The sequence below is a fragment of the Symphalangus syndactylus genome, chromosome 16 (genome assembly GCF_028878055.3).
Source record: "Symphalangus syndactylus isolate Jambi chromosome 16, NHGRI_mSymSyn1-v2.1_pri, whole genome shotgun sequence".
In the NCBI taxonomy this organism is placed as follows: domain Eukaryota; kingdom Metazoa; phylum Chordata; class Mammalia; order Primates; family Hylobatidae; genus Symphalangus; species Symphalangus syndactylus.
Genome location: NC_072438.2, coordinates 54,158,802 through 54,173,844, shown reverse-complemented (window position 1 = coordinate 54,173,844; position 15,043 = coordinate 54,158,802). Strand labels below are relative to the sequence as shown.

The 15,043-nt window shown below is 37.2% G+C and overlaps 2 protein-coding genes across 11 annotated transcripts in view; one reads left to right on the top strand and one right to left on the bottom strand.

Moving 5' to 3' along the window:
* CORIN (corin, serine peptidase) overlaps window positions 1-5,384 on the top strand; it is a 257,414-nt gene extending 252,030 nt beyond the window's left edge. For both annotated transcript variants that reach the window (XM_055246563.2, XM_055246562.2), the window contains one exon: window positions 3,507-5,384. In XM_055246563.2, the coding sequence (XP_055102538.1) occupies window positions 3,507-3,689 (183 nt within the window). In that variant the 3' untranslated portion in view covers window positions 3,690-5,384. The remainder of the gene's footprint in view (window positions 1-3,506) is intronic.
* Window positions 5,385-6,486: 1,102 nt separating this feature from the next.
* ATP10D (ATPase phospholipid transporting 10D (putative)) overlaps window positions 6,487-15,043 on the bottom strand; it is a 110,377-nt gene continuing 101,820 nt past the window's right edge. For 8 of the 9 annotated variants that reach the window (XM_055246555.2, XM_055246556.2, XM_063619490.1 and 5 more), the window contains 2 exons: window positions 12,457-12,644; window positions 6,487-8,321 (listed from right to left, as the gene is read on the bottom strand). In XM_055246555.2, the coding sequence (XP_055102530.1) occupies window positions 7,982-8,321; window positions 12,457-12,644 (528 nt within the window). In that variant the 3' untranslated portion in view covers window positions 6,487-7,981. Of the gene's footprint in view, window positions 8,322-11,540; window positions 11,655-12,456; window positions 12,645-15,043 lie in introns of all 9 variants that reach the window. The other variant, XR_008651819.2, reaches the window with a different exon arrangement.

Here is a 15,043-nt window from a genome sequence, read left to right as displayed (position 1 = left end):
TTGCCTCCTACAGTTTAGTAATGAAGAAAAGATACAACAGTGCTCTTAAGTACTAACTCAATTCAAATAAATTATATTTTTGATGATCCATTTTAGAATGGAAAAATCAGTGTATTGACAATGGCCCTGTGGTGATTCCTTAGACAGTTGTCATGGGAAAGAGAGAGGCAGACAGCTCTCTTGGCATTTGGCTGAGACCACCCTCCTTTCTGCCTCATGGCTGCAAGTCATCCTGCTGAGGTGGGCAGTGGTAAAGGAATCCTTTCCTTCTCTACAGGAGGACGGGGTTTGATTTCCCAGGCCCAAAGTAGAGTGTTGTAGGAGGCAGCATGATGTGGGTGTGGGGCACAGGATTTGAAGCCTGAAAGATCTGGGTTGGAGGTCATCTCTGCCAGTAAGACCAGTATAACCCGGGGAAGTTCTTAACCTCTCTAGATAGCTTTCTCATGAGTAAAATGGGACTAATTCTGTCCATGAGGATTAACTAAATTAATGTATTTGGAAGCCCATATCTTTCACATATCTGTATATGATATCTGGCACATACTTAGCCATTCAATGAATAGTAATTACACCAATATTAACATCTATCAATTTAGTGCTTATTGTGGTTTGGGCTCTCTGCAAAACGCTTTCTAATAACTCATTTAATTATCACAATCAACCCATATGGCAGTGTCTTTATTTTCCCTAAACAGATCAAGAATACAGGAGGTTAAGTAATTTGCCCCAAATCAGCCAGCATGAAGGTGGTAGACTGAGGATATGAAACCAGGCAGTCTGGCAGCAGTGATTAATATAAATACATTTCTTCCTCTCTCCAATGTCATTTGGAGGTTTACCAAAAACTAGCACCTCTTGGCACATGTTCAAGATCATGTCTTGGCAGCTGCTAAAGGAGGGGAAGAGAGATGATTCCTTGACAGAGAGCTGAAGGCCCACAGACACAGGCATGGGCATGTTCTTATCATGACACCTAATAGGAACCAGGTCTTGCCAACTTCTTTAGTAGTGGGAGTTCAGTGGTGTGGGTATACTAAATGCATACCAGATACTCTCTAACACAACTTCAGGTAGAAAACAAAACAAACAAAACTTACTTTTTACTATATCAGAAGCAAATTTTTCTACTTAAACCTCTATTATATGACATATATTATTTTCCTTAATTGTATCAACAGGACATAATGAAGTGTGAGTTACTCCGTGACAATCTATAAACCAATACTGAAGTCAAATATAAATGTTGGTTTCAAGCCCAATATTACAAAGAGGACCAAAAGAACAGACCAGATCAGTTGTGTCTTTAGCTGTAGTCTCCTTTTCATTTTTAATTGCTTGCTTTTCACCTTTCATTTTGCACTTAATGGAGTGCCTACCTGACTCACTAAGCCTAACTCAAAACCTACATCTCAGAAAGGCATTTTTTATTCCTCTCCACCTGGAAGTCATCACTCATTCCTTTGACCTCCTCTTTCTAGCCATTAGATTTCGCTTTCATGTGAAGTTATTCTTGTTACCCAAGCTGACTTTTGGCTGCTCTGGGACAAAAACAGTGCCTTATTCGTTTGTTTATACACTGGCACAGAACTTTGCAAAGAGTAGATGCTAAATAATTATTTTATTAAATGTTCTGATCTGGAAGTGAAAATGTGCTGACATTCTAAACATGTTCCATTTTAATCACCCTCTGACATAATAGTTCCACTTCAATAGCCGAGCATCTTATTTATTTTATATAAGGAGAGATCAAGAATGAAATACCCTATGTATATGAAATGTGTGAAAACAAATTTGTGAAAATAATTTGTGAAATGTTTCCAGGAAATTTTTCTTTTTTGTCTAAGCATTATATACATGTAACAAAGAAATTTTGCTTTAAAAAAAATTCAATTAGGCTCTTAGGCAGAAAAATTCAGCTCCTTGCAAGTTCTATGCTTATGATTTTGGCTTAGGGTATTGGAAAGTTACAAATTTAAAGATCATCACTTACACAAAAGCATACAGCACAACCAAAATTTTAATCTCTTTCTTCTTCCTCATTTTTTTTTTTTTTTTTTTTTTTTGAGATGGAGTTTCACTCTGTCTCCCAGGCTGGAGTGCAGTGGTATGATCTCAGCTCACTGCAACCTCCAACTCCTGGGTTCAAGCGATTCTCCTGCTTCAGCTTCTGGAGTAGCTGGGATTACAGGTTTCCACCACCACACCTGGCTAATTTTTGTATTTTGAGTAGAACAGGGTTTCATCATGTTGATCAAGCTGACCTCAAGTCATCTGCCCGCCTCAGCCTCCCAAAGTGCTGGGATTACAGGTGTGAGCCAGCACGCCAGGCCTAATTTCTCTTTCATAGCAATAATATTCACTAATATTCCTAAGAAGCAGGGTAGCCTAATAGTTATAGAGTTGGAATCCTGTTACCAGACTGCCTGGATTCAAATCCAGCCTCTGCCAATGAATAAGTTATTTAACCTGTGCTTCTGTTTCATCATCTCCAAAACAGATATAATAAATAATATAAACTCTTAGGTATTTTGTAAAGATTAAATGAGCTAATATGTGGAAAATGTTTAGAAGAGGATCAAGAAACATTAGTCCTATGTTCTTCAACAATACCAAGTAGGAAGACCATAGATATGCTTCTAATTTTGAAAGTCTTGTAGGTCCAGGAGTAGTTGGAACCTTCCACAATGAATTCACGTATTTACTTTTTTATTTTCCATGATATCAGCTCTTCTTTTTTGAGGCAGTGCAGAATACACCTTTGTTTTCAGATGTAGCAAGTATTGCTATCTCTAATGCCATAGCATTTTATCATTAACTATATTTGGGAGAAAAACAATATAATTCACCTGGAATCCTTAAATATCATGAATGAAAATCCCTATATATATGAAATAAAATACAGGCTATTAATGATTCATTATAAATAATTTTAAGTGGTCTTATTTTGTATTCAACTATGCCACATTAAAAAGTCCTAAGAACTATTAAGAAGTGTAGTAAGGGACCCCAAATTGTGTTATACTTAATGTATTCATTCACAAAGCAAGAATCTTGAAAATAGATATTTTAGAATATGTTTGCAGTACTATGTGTGTGGGGGATCTTTATTCCATTTTGGGTACTTTCCACAGTCATAAGATAAGTCAAGCTTAAATTAGAATGAGGTCAATTTTGAGGTAATTAGTTCTGATACGTTTTAAAAACTTTATGACATATTTTTATAAGTGCAGAAAATGCCCGAAAAAGGTAATTTCCTAGGGGAAAAATATAATTTTTTCCCAAGCCACTCCACCCTTTCAATGATCAGAGTTCAAGATGTTTATTTGAAAGTTCTATTTTTACAGTGGAAAGCAGAATTCCTCCACAGGCTGACAAGGAAAGCTTTGTTGAAACTTTCCGAGTTGGTTAATCTGCGTTTAGCTTTATTGTATCCTCAGGATAGCATGGACACACATTACGGCCCTGAAATGCCAGTTCCTAACTCCCATTGTTACTCACTGCAGGGCGACAGCGGTGGGCCTCTTGTTTGTGAGAAGCCTGGAGGACGGTGGACATTATTTGGATTAACTTCATGGGGCTCTGTCTGCTTTTCCAAAGTCCTAGGGCCTGGCGTTTATAGTAATGTGTCATATTTTGTCGAATGGATTAAAAGACAGATTTACATCCAGACCTTTCTCCTAAACTAATTACAAGGATGATCAGAGACTTTTGCCAGCTACACTAAAAGAAAATGGCCTTCTTGACTGTGAAGAGCTTCCTGCAGAGAGCTGTACAGAAGCACTTTTCATGGACAGAAATGCTCAATCGTGCACTGCAAGTTTGCATGTTTGTTTTGGACTAATTTTTTTCAACTTATTTTTTCACCTTCATTTTTCTGTTATTTCAAGTTCAATGAAAGACTTTACAAAAGCAAAGCAAAGCAGACTTTGTTCTTTTGCCAGGCCTAACCATGACTGCAGCACAAAATTATTGACTCTGGAGAGATTTAAAATCATGCAGGCGCTACAGTAACAGGTTATGGAATGTTCTCTTTTATCCTATCACAAAAAAAGACATAGAGATTTAGGCTGATTAATTATCTCTGCCAGTTTTTGTTTCTCAAGCTCAGTGCATAGTGGTAAATTTCAGTGATAACATTGGAGACTTGCTTTTTGTTTTTTTTATACCCCACAATTTTTTTTATTACACTTCAAATTTTAGGGTACATGTGCACAACGTGCAGGTTAGTTACATATGTATACATGTGCCATGTTGGTGTGCTGAACCCAGTAACTTGTCATTTGATTTATTAAAAGCCAAGATAATTTACACATTTAAAGTATTTACTATTACCCTTCTAATGTTTGCATAATTCTGAGAACTGATAAAAGACAGCAATAAAAGACCAATGTCATCCATTTAGGTAGCAAGACATATTGAATGTAAAGTTCTTTAGATATCAATATTAACACTTGACATTATAGGACTCCCATTCTAGATGTATATCAAGATCGTAATTTTATAGAAGAGTCTCTATAGAACTTTCCTCATAGCTGGGTTTGTTCAGGATATATGAGTTGGCTGATTGAGACTGCAACAACTAGATCTATACTTATGGGCAATATTTTGTTTTACTTATGTGGCAAAGAACTGGATATTAAACTTTGCAAAAGAGAATTTAGACGAGAGATGCAATTTTTTAAAAAGAAAATTAATTTGTATCCCTCGTTTAATTAAATTTATTTTTCAGTTTTCTTGCGTTCATCCATACCAACAAAGTCATAAAAAGCACATTTTCGAGCACAGTAAAACTTTGCATGGAGGAAAACATTTTGTAACTTTCCTCAAAAGATGTTTAATATCTGGTTTCTTTTCATTGGTGATTAAAATTTTCGAAATGATTTTTAGCTCTAAGCCACTTTACGCAACTCAATTTCTGAAGCAATTAGTGGTAAAAAGTATTTTTCCCCACTAAAAACTTTAAAACACAAATCTTCATATATACTTAATTTAATTAGTCAGGCATCCATTTTGCCTTTTAAACAACTAGGATTCCCTACTAACCTCCACCAGCAACCTGGACTGCCTCAGCATTCCAAATAGATACTACTTGCAATTTTATACATGTATTTTTGTATCTTTTCTATGTGTAAACATATTTGAAATTCAAAAAGTTTTAGCAATTTCTATACTATTCATCTCCTGTCCTGCAGTGTGAAATCCAGCAACTGAATTGTGGTCATGATTGTATGAAAGTTCAAGAACATATGTCAGTTTTGTTACAGTTGTAGCTACATACTCAATGTATCAACTTTTAGCCTGCTCAACTCAGGCTCAGTGAAATATACATATTATACTTATTTTAAATAATTCTTAATACAAATAAAATGGTAATGGTCTAATCACCTGTTTTTTTTGGATGGATATGGGTGGCAAGTCCTAAGAAATTGTTTCTGTTTCTATAACAGCATGCTGGCACCCTGTTTACCAATCACAATTCACCTCCCTTATATCTCACTCAAAGGTACATGCTCTTTTAGAGGATCAATGGCTCCTTGACTGGTTTGAAATTAGAGGTTGCTAATAGTCTCAAATTGGCCATTAAGTGTCCAGTGGGAACTTTAGTCCTGGTAAGGGCACACAGATCTTTAACATCTGGAGTATGTTTTGGGAACCCAATACAATTATTTTATACATCTTTTGTAATAAGATTATATCCCAAAATGTATATATTAATCAATGTTCTTATCTACTGAGAGCAATGATATAATATTTGGTCCCCTCCAAATTTGGTGAAATACACTGAACACCAGATCACATCAGCTTGGGTAACTTTATGTAAAACAGTTATTGACTTGTAAATGTGACCATTTAAAGGCTTCATACAGATCCCAACCTCTTTAGCCTAAGGTCTAGATTGTGTTTCAGAATTAAAAATTTTCCAAATTTTAAAAAGAAATACAGTTTAGCGTTCAGTAATGAAATATATTAATATTTTTGTAGCAAAGTATATGAAAAATTACATTAAGCAAAGTACATAAATAGCTTTATATTTGTTCAGGGCATAGAAGTTACGCCTAATTTATGAAAAATATTTCAGTTTTCAGAGGTTTGGAGATTTTGGAACTGTGGATACGAGATTGTGGCCCTGTAACGTTAGCACTCAGTATTTTCCTCTATTCATATGTACAGATAATTCAATTCTGAAAATTGAAAACTGTTCTTTTTCTGTAGTATTTTTGGATCATTCTTTGTCCTTAGATTCTAACCTTTTTATTTACAAGTGAACATATCTCTAAATTATTATCAGGAGACGACGATCTCAGAGAATGAATGCCAGCTGCTGTGAGGATAATAAATGATATGACATCAGTGATTTTCCATATAAGAAAAGGCATATTCTGGTAAAAGGCATGCTTTGTGACTGTCCTTCTAAGTTCAGGTACTAATTACAGTTGGATTTGGCAAATGTTTACAAGAGTGATGACAATTTTCCAGTATACATTATTTATGAAACAGTTTATTTATAAAAACAGTCATAAGAAAGCAGAAAGCAACTTCCATTAGCTGTGTGAGATTTTGAAAGTTCTAGAAATCAGCTTATGTAAAAGACTATTTGCAATAACAACAGAAGGCTACAAAAATGTCAGACCAAAATAGTAGGCAGAAGGTAGAAAACTAAACCCTGAGAATAATAATCATTAAGAAGACCTTAATGTAGACATTGCATATGAGCATGGAGATTCAGGAAGGAAATTCTGGATGACTGGTGGCTGACAACTTTCAAATATAATAGAGATAGGATTTCAAAAGAACTTCAACAGGAATATATGATTTTATAGTAGCACCTGGCCTTACTTAGAGTAAAGTAGTTTCTTTGTTACAACTAAAGCCAGCATACATGATTTGCAATAGCAGTAAACTTGCTATAGACATTCCTGTCCTCAGATGTATTTTAAAACCAAATTTTTCTAAGAACCTCATAGAAAACTCCAGAGAACAACTTGTATTAGTTTCTGTTTATATCTCATATTTTAAAGGCTCCAACACCTGAAAAGTCTCAGGGTATTGTAAAAACTATGAACCTTCAAGTGGTCTCTGGAAGATTGTTTTGAAATTGATTGTATCACTTTGATCAGGCTATTGTCAGTTTTAAAATACAGGAAATTGCCCAATGGGCTACAGGCTGAGCTGATGTCTGCCTGACCTATGGCTTCAGTTTCCTAACTGACAACATCTATATAGAGGCAGATCTCATAAAAGGTCTTCTCTTGATTGGAACCTGAATGCATTCCTGGTCCCTGATGAAACCCTAGAATCCCTCTTTCCCCTTTCCAATGAAGGCTCCACCTCAGGAAAACATTGAAATGAGCAGAGAGGTATGCCTACATCTTCAGCCAGAAGACCAAAAGCATCTTCCCACAGGAAATAAAAAGCTATCAATAGGCACTAACTGTATTTTAGGCAGTATAATTATACCCTATTTTAGGTACCTTGTTGTTTAAAAGGCTCTTGGGATTTTATCTGTAAATTAACCATCTACAACGTTTTTTCCATATTTCCTCTGAGTCCTAACCAATGTATTAAAAACTACTTTTTTCTTAATAAAAAAAATTCCGATTGGAGCCTGACCATTTAAAGCATTTCCCTAGAATATACGATCTCCTAGTAAAATAAATATATCTCAAATGAGTCCCCTTGAAAATATTTGAATTTCTAAGAGAATGAAAATGCTTTTACAAAATCCAAAAAGTTTTACAAAAGCATTTGGTTCTGAATTAAATATTTCACTTCCTTAAACTCTGTCTAGGTCAAACTCTAGCCCTCTATCACAAATGTATATACAAACATACAATAATGGTCATCATGTCAGCTCTTCCAAGCCTAGTAAAATGCTCATGTCCCTTATGGAAAAACAAGTCATTCTTGCTTGGAGAGATACCTCTTCAAAATCCCTCTTCCAACCTTGAAAGAATGCTTGCAACTCCAAGGAGGGCATCTAGCTTTCTTTATCTTTGGAGGGTCCAGCCATCTCAAAGGCCTTAGTTTCAGAGTAGCCTTGATCTAAAGCAGTTTCACACAGAGAAAAGTTTCCTTGCTCAATAGCACACGAAGTTGCTGACTTCATTGCAAATATAGCAGAAGGGCCAGGCATGGGTCTTCTTCCTGACTTGCCAGCTGATTGGTTAGCATACTCTGATGTCGCTTGATTCATCTTTCCAGCCCCTCTCCACTTCTTGAGAGCTTTAGTCCTCTCCTCTGGAGTTAGTCTGTCAAAGTGCTTAGCTCTCAGAATTGGAGATGGAAACAGGGATCCCTGAAGAACTCTGTATACAAACCTAGGTGACAAGGAACATCATTAGAATTAAATTCATCTCAAATGCATTATGGAAACCCCCCCAAATACTAACCAATTAAAAAAGTGAAAGGGTCTGGTGGCCACTTGGCTCCTGAAATAATGGGGGAGGGTAACCGAACTCTAATACGAAGTGGAGATAAAACAATATTAAATAAATTAATATTTGTAAAGCAATTAGAAAACAGTAATTGCCATATAAGTGTTTATTAAAAAACAAAACTAAATAACATCTATAAAAGTAGAGATATAAATAGTTGCTACATAGGTTTAATGTTAGGTTAAATGAGACAATACATACAAAGCAGGCAGAGTGCTAACACATAGTGTTAAAAATGCTATTTGTACCAGTTTCCTATGGCTATTGTAACAAAGTACCACAAATGTGTCCCTTTCTAGACTAAGCTGGCAGTGTTTCTTCTGGTATAACATTCTCAAAAGTCTTGTGACTCTCCTATGTATGTCACTTGGATTTATGCCACTAGATAAGAGATGCCACCACAGATCTTTCCTGTATAACCTCATTTCTTCTCCTGGTTACTACTGCAATGGTTGAGGAGATCTAGGAATCACATAACTAATCTCTTCAGCACTAGCAGAAAGGTTGTCCAGCTATGCTCTCAGACTTCTCTCCAGAGCATACTACTAACAGTCAATCTCCTAATTTTAGCAACTTTTGCAATCTGGATAGACTGAGAATTTCCTAAACCAAGTTCCTTATGGCTTAGCAGTTTTCCCTTCAGTCTCTTTCCTCTCACATTTTACTATAAGCAGTAAATCAGGACACACCTTTGACACTTTGCTTAGAAACCTCCTCAGCCAAATATCCAAGTTCATTGCTTACAAATTCCGCTTTCCATATTACTGTAGAACACAATTTAGCTAATTTTTCTGCCAGTATTTGAAAGATCCACTTCTCTCAAATTCCCAAGCATGTTCTTCATTTTCTTCCGACTCCTCATCAGTGTACTTGAAAATTCATATTTCTAGCAACTTTCTGTGTATGATGATATATGTATTCTCTACATCTGATGATACAGGCTTTCTCTGACTTCTCCATTTTCTTCTGAAACCTCACCAACAGTCGCTTAATTTTTCAGGAATGCAAGATTGTTTTCATATTATAAAAGCAATTAATGTAATTTACTACACTAACAGTATAATAAAATCTTATCTCAATGGATACACAAATTTATACATGTTTTAAATGTGAAAAGGAATAGAATGGAACTTCTTTAAGCTGGTTAATGGTATAGTCATAAAATTCTATATAAAACATCATAATTAATAGGGAAATATGGAAACCTTTCCTTCTGGGATCAGAAACAAGACAAGCTTCCCTAGCCAGGTCAATAAGAAAAATTAAGTGCCTATGTATTGGAAAGAAAGAAACACACTGGTCATTATTTGCTAATGGCATTACTGTATATGTAGAAAATCTAAAATAAAATATTGGAACTAATAAGTAAATGTAGCTATCAAGATCACTGGTTACAACTTTAATGTCCATATTTCTACCAAGAGCCTGTGTAAGGAAGTCTAGGAGGATTTTTCTATTATGTGCCAACATTCACCCTGCCTCTGCCCATTATCCAGTTTCAAAGCCACTTCCACAGTTTTAGGCATTTGTTATAGCAGAAACCTATTCTGAGTACCCAAATCTGTATTAGTTACCTATGACTGCTATACCATGTTATTACAAACTTGGTAGCTTAGAATTACAAAAATTATTCTTTCGATGTTTTCAAGGCAAAAAATTATGAAATTAGCTTCACTGGGCCAAAATCAAGGTATTGGAAAGGGCGTGCTCCCTCTGGACCCTCTAGTAGAGAATCTATTCCTTGCCTCTTCCAGCTTCTGGTGGCTTCTGACATTTCTTGGCTTGTGGCTAAGGAATCCATGATCCCATAGTCATAGTGCCTTCTCCTCTTCTGTGTCAAATCTCCCTCTGCCTCTTTCTTATAAGGACACTTGTGGTTACATTTAGGATCCACCTGGATAACTAATCTCTTTGTCTCAAGATCCATAATGTAACCACTTATGCAAAGTTCTTTTCTTGCCACATAAGATAAAATTTACAGGTTACAGGGATTAGGACATGGAAATCGTTTAGGGAGTCATTTTTTAGCTTACCACAATAATATTAGAGCTATATTTTTTTTTTTTTTTTTTTTTTTGAGATGGAGTCTTGCTCTGTCGCCCAGGCTGGAGTGCAGTGGTGCAATCTTGGCTCACTGCAAGCTCCGCCTCCTGGGTTCACGCCATTCTCCTGCCTCAGCCTCTCTGAGTAGCTGGGACTACAGGCGCCCGCCACCACGCCCAGCTAATTTTTTGTATTTTTAGTAGAGACGGGTTTCACTGTGGTCTGGATCTCCTGACTTCGTGATCCACCTGCCTTGGCCTTCCAAAGTGCTGGAATTACAAGCGTGAGCCACTGCGCCCGGCCCAGAACTATACTGTTAAAGTCCCAGAATTTTTAAAGCTAAAACCTTAAAGTAATTGTTTTTTCAGAAATTCTGTAAGTTCATCTTGTCAGTTTTTAATCTGGAAGCTGGCAATAGCAGTGAGCACTATAGAAGTATCTTAGTTTCACAGTGATATTGTTATATATAAGTACCATTGAGTAACTCAGATGGGTTTTCTTATGCATTTCTGGAAGAGACATTCATCAGCAACAAAGGATTGTGTCCATTGTGCCATATGATACAGTTACAGATCAGAGCAGGCAAACTTTTTCTGTAAAGGGCTGGATAGTAATATTTTAGGCATTGGGAGCCAGACAAACTTTGTTAGAACTATTCAGTTCTGCTGTTGTATTGCAAAAGCAGCCATAGATCATATATAAGTGAGTATGGCTATATTCTAACAAAGCTTTATTTACAAAATTAGACAGTAGGCCAAATTTGGCCTGTTTGCCACAGTTTGCTGATGCTGTTATAGAATAACACGAACTTACCATTATGACTCTCATTTATGTTTAAAAAAGCAGAATAACTATTTGTTATAATATTTTCAGCTAAACAGATTTTGTGAAACTGCAGAGATGATGCGTTCTGAGTTCCAAGAATCTATATATTAAAAACCCATGTATTCTTCTTAGTCATTTCCATCCCATACAATACTATAAATCAGATTAAACTAGAACTGGGGGAATAACTGAACTCAGATAAGGGAGGAAAGTTGAAAAGTGTTCAGTGCTTACAGATTGTAGTAGAGACTGCTACTTGTCCCTCAACACCCAGTCTCCCTTTCTTCCTTTTAGAAACTCCAAGATTTTAGCCACTCAGTTACAATGTACATATGTAGGTTCATGCCACTACATGAAAAACAAACAAACAAACAAAAATATAAAAACAAAGCTGCTTGCCCTCTGCTTTCCCATTCCTGTATACAGGGGCAAGCAGGGCTGAAGATCAGCTGAGGAGTCACTTTCCGTCATGAGATGAGGGCTGCTATGGTTGGAATGTTTATTCCCTCCAAAACTCATGTTGAAATTTAGCAGCTGTTTTTACAATATTAAGAGATAGGACCTTTAAGAGGTGATAAGGCAGAGCCCTCCTGAGTGAGATTAATGCCATTATAAGAGGGCGCGTTCGATCCCCTTTTGCCTCTTTGCCCTTCCACCATCTGAAGGTGCAGTGTTCAAGGTGCCATCTTGGAATCGGGATCGTCACATCTTCTGGTGGCTTGACATTAGACTTTTCAGCCTCCAAAACTGTGAGCCAATAAATTTCTGTTTATAAGTTACCTGTGGTATTCCACTGTGGCAGCACGAAATGGACCCAAACAAGGGCCTGACCCTTGGGAGACAGCAAAGTAAAAAGATAGAGAAAAGGATCTAAGTCCTTAGATAACCCTGTGAAGCAAAGCTACCCTATCCCTGTAAACTGTCAACCAGATAAACTTTTTCATGAGAGATAAATCAGTCTCTCGGTTTGCTTAAGCCACTTTTGTTCTCTGATAAAAGAGTTAAAAAACAATATTTTAACTAGGACACAAATTGACTTTCTCACTACTAAACAGGGTGACCTGCCAACCATTCTTAGTAGTGTGGTTGCTTGAAGGATTCTTAGCCTATGATTCCATTTATTCTCTCAATGATAAAATAAATACCATACCTGGGCAGAAGAGCAATGGACGTTGTGAGTATACAAACTAAGTAGAATACTGGATCCAGCATGTGCTCCTGCATAATCCAGTAAGGGTTGGATGGTGGGTTGCAAGTTACACACATGGCTCCAAAAACTATGGCAAATAAAAAATAAGACAAAATGCTACCAGTGATGACCAGCAAGTGAATCCAAGTCTGTAAGACAAGAAGAGCAGAGGAAATGAATGCTCTGTCACTAATACGGTATTGCCACCTGGACAAATCTGCTCCATTAAAGAGACAACACATCTAAGCACTGGATGAATGGTGTAACAAACCTTAACAAACAAAATATAAGATATCAAGGAGATGGGAGTATTTTTTGTGAATGAATTACATCACTGTTTGAATTCTGTAAAACTAAAGTAAATCAAATGCCAAAAGGGAATTCTGTTGACTAGTTTATTCTATACTATCCATGCACCAAGAGTTGTCTGGATCTTCTCCTTAATTTTTTTCATATAGTCACTCATTGGTCTGTTTCCTTGTTAGTGTAATACCTTAACCCAGTGAACCTCAAACTGAAGCCACTCAAATAGGCATTAGACAGTACTGTTGATCACGAATACCGTCATTCTCCTGCCTGAGTAAGTGTTCAGGTGGATCACATTTCCACGCTCCCTTGAAATTAAGCATGCCCATATGTCTTGCTTTGACTAATAAAATGTGAGTACATGGGGTATGTAAAACTTTCCAGTTAGAAGCATGTAAGAGCTGGTCCGCAATTTTCCAAGCTGTCTCCTTTCCTTCCATACTGACCAAGAAGTTCTCTCAGAGGACGGTTGCTTCTAGAGCTGTCTGGAATATCAGCCAACTTTATATAAGCAAGAAGTAAATGTTTGCATGTCATACCACAGCCTAGCTACTTTCATATTCATGTATATCTTGCAGTATTATTTTTCTTTTTTTTTTTTTTTTTTTTTTGAGATGGAGTCTCGCTCTGTCACCCAGGCTGGAGTGCAGTGGCGCGATCTCGGCTCACTGTAAGCTCTGCCTCCCGGGTTCATGCCATTCTCCTGCCTCAGCCTCTCCGAGTAGCTGGGACTACAGGCGCCCGCCACCACGCCCGGCTAATTTTTTGTATTTTTAGTAGAGACGGGGTTTCACCGTGGTCTCGATCTCCTGACCTCGGGATCCGCCCGTCTCGGCCTCCCAAAGTGCTGGGATTACAAGCGTGAGCCACCGCGCCCAGCCTTTTTTTTTTTTTTTGAGACGGAGTCTCGCTTTGTCGCCCAGGCTGTAGTACAGTGGCGCAATCGTGGCTCACTGCAAGCTCCGCCTCCCGGGTTCACACCATTCTCCTGCCTCAGCCTCTCCGAGTAGCTGGGACTACAGGCACCCGCCACCACGCCCGGCTAATTTTTTTTTTTTTATTTTTTAGTAGAGACGGGGTTTCACAGTGGTCTCGATCTCCTGACCTCATGATCCGCCCGCCTTGGCCTCCCAGAGTGCTGGGATTACAAGCGTGAGCCACCGCACCCGGCTGCAGTATTATTTTTCTTAACATTGGTTCACTAATTAAGTAACTTTATCTAGAAAGAAAAGTACGATGAGATATCATCTCACCCCAGTTACAATGGCTTGTATTCAAAAGACAGGCAATAACAAACACTGGTTAGGATGTGGAGAAAAGGGAACCCTTGTACATTGTTGGTGGGAATGTAAATTAGTACAACCACTATGGAGAACAGTTTCGAGGTTCCTCAAAAAACTAAAAATTGAGCTACTATATGATCCACCAATCCCACTGTTGGTTGTACCCCCAAAAGAAAGGAAATCAGTATATCAAAGAGATATCTGCACTCCTATGTTTGCTGCAGCACTGTTTACAATAGCCAAGGTTTGGAAGCAACCTAAGTGTTCATCGACAGATGAATGGATAAAGAAACTGTGGTATATCTACACGGTGGAGTACTATTCAGCCATAAAAAAGGAATGAGATTCTATCCCTTACAACAACATGGATGGAACTAGAGGTCATTATGTTAAATGAAATAAGGCAGGCACAGAAAGACAAATACTGCATGTTCTCACTTATTTGTGGGATCTAAAAATCAAATCAACTGAACTCATGGACATAGAAAGTAGAAGGATGGTTATCAGAGCCTGGGAAGGGTAGTGGAGGTATCGGGGGAGGTGGGGATGGTTAATGGGTACAAAAGAAAATTAGAAAGGATGACTAAGATCTACTATTTGATAGCATAATGGGATGACTATAGTCAATAATAATTGTATATTTTAAAATAACTTAAAGGATCTATTAGGATTGTTTGTAACTCAAAGGATAAATGCTTGAAGGGATGGATACCCCATTCTCCATGATGTGCTTATTTCACATTGCATCCCTGTATCAAAACATCTCATGTACATAATAAATATATACACCTACTGTGTACCCATAAAAATTTTAGAAATAAAAAAAGAAATTTAAATTCAAAAAGGAAGAAAAGTATATGCCTACTTTAAATGTATGAGGTTGGTGCAAAAATAATTGCATTTTTTTGGCACCAACTTCATAATATTAATATTCTCTGTTATAAAAGAGCTGAGTCTGG